Here is a 12,670-nt window from a genome sequence, read left to right on the forward strand (position 1 = left end):
ATCAGAAGAAAAATACAAATAGCTCCAAATTATATCTTAAACATAAAAAAAAAAAGATCAATCGGGTGGCATTACCAAAGACTTGATCAAGGAACCACACACATGATATCAGTTGTCTCGAAATTTGGAGAGATTAAACGTTGCCAGCTCTTCGGTGAGTTCGGCACTCAACCGGTCAGGATCTGGGACAGAGAAGCACAACCGGTGTATCTCAAGTTGGCAAATGCGTTCACAGCCATCAACATCTCTTTGACAGCATCACAAAAAAAAAAAAAAGGAGGTGAACCCAGAGTTCTATATCTCCCTATACGTATTTCCTAACTATCCATACAGCAGTGCAGTTTGTTTGTTTTTTCATTGCTTTAACTGAGCTTACTTTTTTCATTTTTTCTTTTTTTTACAATATAATTGCAATACAAATTCGACTTCTGAAGTCCATCTCCCTGAAAGTTCCCAAACACCCGATGTCGTCTTGTGGAAAGCAGCAACGAGAAAAATACTACATACAGGCACAGCAGCATCACAACTCTGCATATTTATTTTCCTTTAACAATTCCCCCTGTATATTTATTCTCTTATAACCTCCCAGGATTGATGCCCTTTGAGGAGATTCTGCCTTATTCAAGGTCCTTTACTCCAAGTATACAGGAAGTGAATCTGGCAACAGAGACAAATAAAGACAGCGAGAGGAAAAGGGGGAGGGCGAGAGAGAAATATAGATAGAGAGGTAGAGATAGACTGGCTGTGCTTCCAACAAAATAATCCCTTCCAACATGGAAAAAAGGTCTTGTCCTTTCCCTAAAGCCAAGAGGAACGACTGGGACAAAACCTACATGAAACGAGGAAGGATGTGAAGTCAAGAGAGCTTCGATATTGGCCGGCATCAAAAGATTAGATCGGTGGATGTGTTGAGGCCAAGTTCAGAGTCTAGAAAATCTGTGGAAAAGAGGCTACTAGACCCAGCACTGCCAAGTGGTGTCATGCCTGAGGCCGAGTTATGCAAGCCAAGGTCAGCCCATTCCATATCTAAGCAATCATCACCAAGTAACAACACAACCTGTCCTGTGTCCATTGGTGAAAGTGGTGACTCCATAGGGTCCAAGAGGCTTCCTGCAGCCACGCCGCTATTCCCATGACTGGCTGCCACCCCAAACTCATCCAAGATAGTGAAGCTGTTCAGATCCCCATCTGGGTCAATCTTGAATAGAGGCAAAGAAGGTGGGCGATTTGTTGTGTCATTGCACGCTGCTCCCAAATGAGAATCACCACGTGAAGGTGATAAGGTCCTGTGGCTTGAACTTGCTGAGATGGCTGTTACACCAGAGCTCAGATGTGTGGTTGGAGACGCTTCAGAAAGGCAAGGGATTGTTGACAGAGTAGAAAGTGCTCCAGTGGTCATTGTGATCTTGGGTGTAGGGGGTGGTTCTTCTTTGGCTTGAGGTGGCATTTCTGCAGGTCAAAATAAGTGATTGTGAGAAATAATAATTTGGTCGAAATGCAATAGAACAATTAAAAATACAATCAAAATAATTGGTTCTTAAAATACACCTGAAAGGTATTCTGCCAACATCCTATTAATGTATTTCTTACATCCTCCAACTTCATGAAAACTTAAAACAGGTTTCTTTCACATATGCGTGTACTGTATAACTTGAATCAAACAAAAATACATATAAACAAGAAGAAAAAGACGTAAAATGTCATTGCCCCCACTGTGGTTTTAGTAATTTTTCTGTATGGAGTTAAAGGCCGTCAGCCGGCCGGCCATCTTTAGTCAGATGACAAAAAAATCTTCCGCATATGTATATTCAATACTCATGTATTCTCTTTATGCCAAGTTTGAACAAAATCGTTCCATGCATGTCCGAGAAATGTATAGGGACACGTTTAAGGGACAAAATGACCGGCAGTCAGCCATCTTGGATCAGATCTCGAAAAAAAAATGACGTGCGTATGTATGCCATCACTCATTTTCTGCGTTCCAAATTTAAACAACATCGGTAAATGCATGTCCTATAAATGGTTGAGGACGTGGTCAATATCGTGTTTTTTTTACAACTAAATGGCCAGTCTACCTGTTGGCCATCTGTGATCAATCGCAAAATAAAGTGAAATGCACATATATGCTGTCATGTGCTGTGCTTGTGCCAGGTTTGAACAAAATTGGACCATATATGTTCAATAAATGGTTGGAGACACGTTTAACAAAATGGCCGCCAGTCGGCCATATTGGATCTGATATTTAAAAAAACAAGCGTTACGCCTAGGTCCCCCGTCGGGGAAGTGATGTAAGTTGACAAAGTGGAAGACGCAGAAAACATGCTATGATATGATATTTCGCTCACAAGGTTCAGACATATATGGCGGCGGCCATCTTGGATTTTGACGTGGCGACCCAATTTTCAATAGCCTTCTTCCTTGTGCCTAGATACACCCAAACACCAGATTAGAAGTTGGTACGTTGCTTATTTTTCAAGATATTTCACTCACAAAGTTCAGACATATATATGGTGGCGGCCATCTTGGATTTTGACATGGCGACCCAATTTTCAATAGCGTTCTTCCTTATGCCGAGATACACCTACACACCAAATTAGAAGTTGGTACTTCGCTTATTTTTCAAGATATTCATCTCACAAGGTTCAGACATACATGGCGGTGGCCATCTTGGATTTTGACGTGGGTTGCACCCACACACCAAATTTGAATGCGGTCCTTCGCTTACGCACGCCCGCACGCAAACACGCATGCAAGGACGGAGGGGAAAGCCATAGTCCCCCTTTCGCTACGCTGTGCGACGGGGGACAAAAAATGAAGCGCATATGTGTAAGCCATCATTCATTATCTGTGTGCCAACATTGAACAACATCAGCAAATGCATTTCTGAGAAATAGTTGAGGATGTGTTCAACATCGGGTTTTTACGGCGTAGCCCATCAGGCAGAGCCATCTAGAACAGTATTTGTCCGTCTGTATGTCTGTATGTATGTATGTATGTCCCCTCAAACGTATACCAATCAGAGCTGAGAATCTGGTCACATGACATGACAGGGTGATGTGATTACGTCTGATGTCATTACGGCAGTGATGCAGCTGACTCTCCACGCACTGCCATTTTGATTTATATGCCGTTCAGGCCGAACATATCGTCGAACCTGTCATATTTCACAATCGCCATGCTCTACTTTTACGGTTTTCATTCAGTGTGAAACACAAACAAACCGATTGTTAAAATGACCGTCAAATATCGAAAGCATCGGCGTTACGTCTCTTCCAACAATATGGTACGTATAGGCCTTAGGGCTTAGGCGTTATGACTCACAGTCCGCTTCGGACAAATTAAACCCCGGTTTCTTAAAACAATGGTATCGTTTCAGTGGTATCGTTTTCGTAGTAATAAAAATATTATAGTAAATATAACCATAACACTTTAATCCCAATGGCGTGAATGGAAAGTTGATGGATTGAAGCGGTGTAACCGCGGAAGTAAGGAATTCACCTTGGTTTTTCAAAAAAAAAAAATATAATTTCCGTAATAATAACGTAACATTATTATTATAGTAAATCTAATCGTAACACTAATCCCTTTGTAGTAACTGCAACGTTACTGGAGGTTATATATATATATATATATATATATATATATATATATATATATATATATATATATATATATATATATATATATATATATTAAAGTAGCGGAAGTTTTGTGTCCGCAATCATACTACGCCATTACGTATATGATGTCATTACGGCGTAAACACCCGCTCATTTCAGGTTCGGCAGGAAAGGTCATTTCACTTTGGGGTATATAGATTAGTCTCTCGATGGTCGGGTCTCAAGAACATTGGGTGTGTGTTCATTTACCAAGTTTCTTGTGGAGAGATCAAGTGGTTAAAGCATTCGAGCAAGCACTCCATTCAAAACCCTTAACGAACAGCTGGCTTGGCAAGTGGCGTAGACAGCGAAACAAAAACCTCCCCCCAAAGGAAGAAATCGGTCCACACAGCTAGCTGCTTGGTAAATGAGCACACCTCCAACCCTTGTGGGGTATATAGATTACAGTAGATCTTCGCCCAGTTCTGTAAGTAAAACTTACCTCATGGATGTCTGGATTCCTCCAAATTTCTTTCTTTAATGTTAAAAACAGCATTAGCGACTGTTTAAAAAGCTAATCATGTGTTTGTGGTTTATAATATTTTACAAGCCCGGCTACGCCGCTGTTAGATTTTGGTTTTGTTTACAACTAAAATGGCCGCCAGTCGGCCATCTTTGATCGCATCGTGAAACAAAATGATGTGCATATGTATACCGTCATGTATTGTCTTTGTGCCAAGTATGAACAAAATCGGTCCATACATCTCCGAGATATGGTTGTGGATGCATGGACAAACGAGACCAAATCCATAATCCACGTTTCAGACTAAGTCCAATGGGAGCTAACAAGCTCCACAAAATGCCTGGATGGGACATGTCTGGAAATAATGAGCAAAGGTATGACACAATTACGTCAGCTTAGCATTTACCTTCCTGATTGTAAACCACAGTATGTATGATATAATAATAATAATAATAATAATAATAATAATAATAATAATACAGAAACAAGCATGTGTTACAAAGATAATGAACTATTTCATCAACTTCTATTATAGAGAAATGTACGTACATAATATATAATACGAGCAAATACCTGCCTTACAGGTGGAATATTTCCTAGTTCCTGCGGAAGGCGGCTTTGTCTGTGCCTTCAGCTAAGTTACTCTCCTACTAAATTATCCTAACTCTACATAATTCCAAGGTGGAGTTTTCACACTGAGCACATTATTTTATTTTGATGGAAGCTTTGATGCTTTGATGAAAGCTAGTCTGTTGGGAGCCGTTGGTGAGGTATGTGGATGGACAAAAGGACCACCGAGGCACTCGAAAACATGGTGGTGGGATGATGAAGTTGGAAAGAGGATTGACGAGAGGAGGAAGAAGTTCAAGGAGTGGCAGAAGGCGAAGGGTACGGGAGCAGAAACAGCAGAGCATGAAAGTTATAAGGCAGCCAGGAAGGCTGCAAAGAAAGAGGTAGCAAAGGTGCAGGAGGCATGTAGGAAAATGTTCGGAGAACGCTTGGATTCGGAAGAGGGTCAGAGAGCGGTATTCAGGATTGCAAAGCAGATAGCGAAAGAGAGGTGTGATGTGTTGGGGGTGAGCTGCTTGAAGGATGAAGTGGGACAAATCGTTGTCGATCCAGATGGAATTAAAGGAAGATGGAAAAGATATATGGAAATGCTGTTGAATACAGAGAATAAATGGGATGGCAACATAGAGAGTAACCCAGTTTTAGGACCGGCAGAGAAGATAACTGAGAAGGAAGTTGAGGAAGCGATAAAAGCAATGAAGGGTAGAAAAGCGGGAGGGCCGACGGGAGTTGTGGGAGATATGTTGAAGGCAGCAGGAAGTTGGGGTGTGAAGAGAATGACAGAGATCTGTAATCTGGTGGTGAAAGAAGGCCGCATTCCAGTGGATTGGGAACTGAGTACCCTCGTCCCTCTATACAAGGGGAAAGGTGACCCTCTGGAATGTGGCTCGTACCGAGCGATAACGTTATTGGAGCATGGAATGAAGGTATTGGAAAGGGTGTTGGAGAGGAGGATAAGGAAGAAAGTGAAGATCGACGAAATGCAGTTTGGATTTATGCCAGGAAGAGGAACGACAGACGCGCTTTTCATTGTGAGGCAGTTGCAAGAGACGTACATGGAGAAGAGGAAGAAGTTGTTTCTTGGGTTTGTTGATCTGGAGAAAGCATTCGATCGGGTTCCACGCAAAGTATTGACATGGGCATTGAGGAAGTTAGGAGTGGAGGAATGGTTGATCAGAGTAGTGATGGCAATGTACAAAAGAGCGCGCACAGCTGAAAGGACGAAGGACGGGAACAGTGGTGAGTTTGAGGTGAAGGTGGGAGTGCATCAGGGGTCGGTATTAAGTCCACTACTATTTGTAGCTGTGATGGAGGTGCTGGCTCAGAACGTAAAGGAGGGTTTACCGTGGGAGTTGTTGTATGCAGATGATCTGGTGTTGATTGCGGAAAGTATGGATGGACTGAAGGAAAAGATGAACACGTGGAAGGAATGTATGGAGACAAAAGGTCTGAAGGTGAATATCGGAAAGACGAAGGTGATGGCAAGTGGTAAAGCATGTGGTGAGGTGGAAAGAACTGGGAAGTGGCCCTGTGCTGTGTGTAGGAAGGGTGTCGGAGTGAACTACATTCAGTGTACAATGTGCGCTGAGTGGGTTCATCAAAAATGTAGTGGTCTGAGAGGGTCATTAACCAGTGTGGCAGCTACATTCAAATGTAAGGTGTGCACAGAGGGAGCTGCAGATGGAGGAAATGTTGAGTTGGATCTTGGAGACGGTGTGAAGCTGGAAGGTGTGAAAACATTTTGCTACCTCGGAGACATGCTGAATGGAGAAGGTGGATCAGACTCAGCAACAGTTGCTCGAGTGAGATGTGCATGGAAGAAGTTTCGGGAATTGAGTGGCGTGCTGATGATGAGGGGAGTGTCGTTGAAGCTGAAGGGAAAGGTGTATGCTGCATGTGTGAGAAGTGTTATGATTTATGGGAGCGAGACATGGGTAATGAACGTAGAGCAGCAACGAAGGTTGGAAAGGGTGGAAATGCGAATGGTTCGACGGATGTGCGGAGTATCGTTGAGAGAGAGGAAGACAAATGATGAATTGCGAAAGATGATGGGAATAGAACCTGTGATTGATGCTGTGAAGAGGAACAGGTTGAGATGGTTTGGTCATGTGTTGAGGAAGGATGAAAGTGACTGGTTGAGAAGAGTGATGGAAATGAATGTAGAAGGAAGTAGAAGACGGGGAAGACCGAGAAAGACTTGGCTAAAGATGGTGGAAGAAGAAATGCGGGCAAGGGGGTTGACAAGGAGAGATGCAGAAAATAGGGCAAAATGGAGAAGATTGTCATGGGGACCGCAAGGCTAACCCCCGCTCTAGCAGGGAAAATGGCCTTTTAAAATGCATGTTGTTGTTGTTGTTGTTGATGGAAGCTTAATTACAGAATTTCTGGATAGACTATATTATCAAACGAATATTCCATTTTGTTTTGAAATTTGGTTTTTGGAGTTGAGATCTTGATAGCACGAAAAAAACGTTTTGTTTTTTTCCAAAACTTTATCGAATCAAACAAAATCTGCAAAGGTACAATATCAGGATGTCCTCATTAATTCCTGAAAGATTCAGCTTCCTCGGTCAAATCCTCTCGGAGGAGCAGATGATACATACATACATACATACATACATACGATGATACATACGAGAAGCATCCGCTCCTTATGGGAGCTGCCAGGGGGATCATGTTATTATCTTTATGATTATTAATGCAATAGCAGAGTACCCACCCTGCGGGCGATCTTGTTCCAAGCATGAATAGGTTCTTCTGACATGTACATCCCTTTATTTGGGCGGTGTATCGGCAACAGCCCGCTGCCTCGATCGCTCCCAAAAATAAAATCAACTCGGGTTATATATATGAAGTGAAAATATGTGTACTGCTTTTGTGCATATATAATGCATGTGGTTATAGAGTTCAGATAATTCAAATTGAACCCAACCTCCCCTCAAAGGAAGAAAATGCCAAGATGGGCGAATTTTTTTTCAATATAGTACGAGATGGAATCAAACTAAACTTGCACATGCACCTAAGGGTGCCCCCATTAATCACTGAAAGTTTCAGGTTCCTTGGTAAAATCCTCTCGGAGGAGTACATGATACATACTGTATACAACTATACATACATACAAATTTAATCACTTCACCTTTGTATTAGTGCATAGTTATGCCAAGTTTGGTCAAAATCGCTTCTGCGGTTCACAAGGTATGGTGGTAATGAAAATCTCCTATTTTCAGGTAAAATTCACATGACCTTTGACCCTTTGAACGCAAAATCGTATCAGTTCATTTTTGCATCATAGTACATACCTGTACGAGGTTTGGTCATAATCTCTTCAGTGGTTCACAAGTTATCACGGTCACAAAACTTATCCAGGACGGACAAACACAAACGGACATGCAAACATTATGCCTTCGGCGGCGGAGGCATAAAAAGCAGAATATAGGACAGGTGAGTTAACTCAATCAAACTGTACAAGATTTGTACTCGGGTCTTAAAGATAGGTTTCCAGGATTGGGTTAGGATTTAGAGGTGGTTGGTATGGGGAGATGAGTTTGGGATGGGGAAAGAAGAAAAGACTTGGGATATAAGAGTTTATGGTGAGGGAAACCATTTTTAAACCCTAATACCATTTGCATAATATGCCTAGACAAAGGTAATGCTTGTATATAGAAAGAAGAACAAATTATCAGGGGGATAGCAGGCAAGAGAGGGAGTATAAATCACGATAAAATACGAGAAAGAGAGGAGGATTGGATGGAAAAATTACAAAATAATAAAAAAGAGAAATCTAGAAAAAACAAATGGATTAAAAGAGAGAGAGAGAGAGATAAGGGGAAATCCAGTCAACAGAGGTGGTAAACAGCGGTCCTCTTTTGATTTGATCAATTCTAATCTTCATAATATCTGGCATAACCTCCAAAAAAAAACATCCTCATACTTCAAGTGAACACATCCTCCTTTCTTCCTTGACAATGTTGCAATTTTAAAAAGTGCAGTACATAGACTTGCCTCCATTTGCAATGAGCAGATCCAATACGTCATCCATCTGCTGGCTCCTGGACACCTGCAGAAACGTATAATACCTCAATTCGTGCCGCTTGTTTGGTGAGCAGAAAGCCACAATTTGTGATCACCAAAAGTCACTTTCAATTTTTAGAAATTGTCAATCTGACTCGGATTGCAGCACAAGCAAACTTAATGAGGCACTCAAACACACATCATTAATTTATGATATAGTAGGAGCTGACATTCAAAACTTACCTATTAATAAAACGCTTATTTTACAACCTTGAATTCTTAAATAGTAATCCTTTGTAGATGTACTTGCATTGTAATAGTACGTATTTTATAGACGTGATCACATTCTAATTGTACATACTTTTATCGAGGTACTCAGACCTCAGTTGAAAAAAGATATCATGTAATACTGGCTACTACCAGGCGGAGTTTGTGGCCTAAGTTAGCACATTATGTGTGGACAGAGACAGACAGACAAACAAACAAATGGACCCGAAGGCAATAAATACCCTCCCATGAGGGTAATTCACAAAATACTCAAGACGAGTCATCACAAATGGAGTTGGAAGATGTACGGAACAAAGTTTATGCAGTACAGGCATAAATGTGACTCGTGCACTAACGTGTGAGAGCGAGATGTCAACAAAAGGCGGTCACAGTCCCCTCAATGGAGCTATTGTTTCTTATCGATATGTTTATTTATTTATTACCTTCGCAAAAGCGGAAGGTTATGTTTTGATCGCTGTGTATTTATTTGTATGTCTGTGTGTGTGTGTATGTTATTCGCATAACTCAAAAAGTATTCAACCGAATTGCATGAAATTTGGTGGGATGATTGGTTATTATACGGGACACATTTGATTAGATTTTGGGAGCAATCGGGTCAAAGGTCAAGGTCAAGGTCACGAAAAGGTCAAAATCGTATTTTTGTTGTTCTGTTCCCTACACTCCCATGCCAAGTACAGAACAGTAGCTGCGGCGAAGGTATGCGCTCTACCGAGTGCCCGTTCTAGTTTTTGTAGTTTCATTCTGAACATCAGCATCCAATCGTGCGGTTAATTATTTTTACTCCATTGTTTGTGTTCTTATTGCAATTATTACAAGATAAAACACAATGTGTTTTGCAAAGTACGTACTGGTTGCTGGCCTTTGGTCTGTAACACAGCATCCTCATAGGATGGAAGCTGCTTGGCCTTTGGGATTGCAGCCACGTGGGGAAATCTGTTGCGCTTCTGGATCCCAAGGAACTCTGCCTGGTGCAATGAGTCTGGCACCGACAGGGACTGCATGCACGCAAGCACACCAGCAGACAATTACTTTCCGCAACAGTATGGAGCTTTGTTTAAGCACATTTTAAAGAAAGACTTATTCTACATTCGAACAAAAATACTTGAATAACCCATATATGACAAGACAAAATAGTTTATTATTCATTGTCAAAAAAACAAACAGCAATTGTTCTGCCATTGCTGTTGATGGGACATCTCAGAAATGTAATTTATACTTTACGAGCAAAAGTACCCGTCGCTGTGCCAACGGTTTTAATCAGAAGACAGCATGTTGTACTTCGGGAAAATTATAAAGTGAATAGAGCAGAATATTTGTGAAGTCGTCTTCCATCTGTTCAGAAGTGAGCTAACATCACCTTCATCAGCCATTCTTGTTGCTCATATGTGGCATGAGCAAAAATCACTTCCGCTTCACTGTGAAGACCTGTGTTGGATGCTTTGGTTTGAACCTCCGCTTAAAATGACAAAATGAAGCATCTTGAAAAATTCGAATTATTCTCATTCAGATTTCAACATCACCGTAATGTGAAAAAAACCTCACAACTTCCAAGTGAAAAATAAATTCTACAAATTTCACGAGATTAATTAAAAATACAAAACTAGAATATCTTGGTTGGATAAGTGTACACCCCCCTTATAATAGCAGTTGTAAATTAGCTCAGGTGTAACCAATGACCTTCAAAATCACACACCAAGTTAATTGGCCTCCAACTGTGTTAAATTGTAGTGATTCTAATTATTTCAGAATCAGCTGATCTTGTAGGTTTCCTCTGCTGGGTAGTGCATTTCACAGCATAGACTCAACCATGAGCACCAAGGAGCTTTCAAAAGACCTCCGCGATAACGTTGTGAAAAGGCACAGATCAGGAGATGGGTATAAAAATACTTCAAAGGCCTTGAATATCCCTTGGAGAACAGTCAAGACAATCATTAAAAAGTGGAAGGCATATGGTACCACCAAGACCCTGCCTAGATCTGGACATGCCTCCAAACTGGATGACCAAGCAAGGAGCAGACTGATCAGAGAGGCCACCAAGAGGCCAATGGCACCTTTGAACGAGCTACAGGTCTTTATGGCAAAGACTCATCACTGTGTGCACATGACAACAATATCTTAAGCACTCCACAAGTCTGGCCTGTACAGTCGGATGGGAAGAAGAAGGCCATGACTCAAAAAAGCCCACCTTGAGTCTCATTTGCAAAAAACCACTGGAGATTCTGAAGCGATGTGGCAAAACGTTTTGCGGTCTGACGAAACAAAGACGGAACTTTTGGTCTAAATGCAAAACATTACATTTGGCACAAACCCAACACAGCACATCATCCAAAGAACACCATCCCTACAGTGAAGCATGGTGGTGGCAGCATCATGTTATGGGGATGTTTCTCATCAGCATGGACTGGGGCACTTGTCGGGATAGAAGGGAAAATGGATGGAGAAAAACACAGAAAAATCCTGAGGAAAACCTGCTGCCCTCAGCAAGAAAGCTGAAATTGGGATGAATGTTCACCTTTCAGCATGACAACGACCTGGAGCACACAGCCCAAGCTACACTAGTGGCTAAGGAACAAAAAGAGAAATGTCCTTGAGTGACCCAGTCAGACCCAGTCACCCAGTCACACCTAAATCCAATTGAAAATCTGTGGTGTAACTTGAAGATTGCTGTCCATCAACACTCCCCACGCACCTTGAGTGATATTGAACAGTTTTGTACAGAAGAATGGGCAAATATTGCCCAATCAAGGTGTGCAAAGTTGGTATAGAGACCTATCCCAACAGGCACACAGCTTTAATTGTTGTCAAAGTTGCTTCCACCAAGTATTAACTCAGGAGGGTGGACACTTATCCAACCAAGATATTCTAGTTTTGTATTTTTCATAAATTTTCTGAAAAAAGAATGTTTTTCACTTGGAAGTTGTGGGTTTCAAATGCTAAATAAAGGTGGAAAAAGTCTGATTTAATGCAATTTAATTCCAGGCGATAAGGCAACAAAAGGTAAAAATTTGGAAAGGGGGTGTGGACTTTCAATAAGAAATATATATATCTATGTATGTGTGTGTGTATATATATATATATATATATATATATATATATATATATATATATATATATATAGTAATACTTCTTGAAGCAATAGAAAGATAAAAAAGCACAAAGAAGGAGCAGCACACAAACAACCATGACAACAATTATATGTTGTAAAATATATTTTTGTGCATTTCACTTCATTTTGCATCTTCATTGACACTGATAGACATCATAATAATACATTTATTTTATATAGCGCTTTTCAAGAAGCCCAAAGGCGCTTTGACAGAGTACAAAAAACAAGTGCAAAAAGACAAAAATCAAAAGGTAAATAATCAAAGCAAAAGGAAGGAGAAGGAGAAGAGATAGTCAGGGATTAAATGCTGTGGGTTAAATGTTGAATGCAGTGTTGAACAGGTGGGTCTTGAGTGATGTTTTGAATGTGGTGAGTGAGGAGGAGTCTCTGATGGTGTGAGGTAGTGAGTTCCAGAGGGTGGGAGCAGCGATGGAGAAGGCCCTGTCCCCCCAGGATCTGAATTTGGTCCGCATGGTGGGGGGGGGGGGGGGGTCAGGTGGTTGGTACCAGCAGAGCGGAGGTTGCGGGTGGGAGTGTGTCTGGAGAGGAGGTCAGTCAGGTAGGATGGGGCCA

The 12,670-nt window shown here is 41.3% G+C and overlaps 1 protein-coding gene across 5 annotated transcripts in view; it reads right to left on the bottom strand.

Moving 5' to 3' along the window:
- Window positions 1-517: 517 nt before the first annotated feature.
- The window catches only part of LOC137423459 (myocardin-related transcription factor A), a 175,704-nt gene continuing 163,551 nt past the window's right edge, over window positions 518-12,670 (bottom strand). For all 5 annotated transcript variants that reach the window (XM_078774200.1, XM_068110657.2, XM_068110655.2 and 2 more), the window contains 3 exons: window positions 9,840-9,986; window positions 8,695-8,749; window positions 518-1,449 (listed from right to left, as the gene is read on the bottom strand). In XM_078774200.1, the coding sequence (XP_078630326.1) occupies window positions 884-1,449; window positions 8,695-8,749; window positions 9,840-9,986 (768 nt within the window). In that variant the 3' untranslated portion in view covers window positions 518-883. The remainder of the gene's footprint in view (window positions 1,450-8,694; window positions 8,750-9,839; window positions 9,987-12,670) is intronic.

This window comes from Myxine glutinosa, chromosome 3 (assembly GCF_964187855.1).
Source record: "Myxine glutinosa chromosome 3, kmMyxGlut1.1, whole genome shotgun sequence".
Taxonomy (NCBI): domain Eukaryota; kingdom Metazoa; phylum Chordata; class Myxini; order Myxiniformes; family Myxinidae; genus Myxine; species Myxine glutinosa.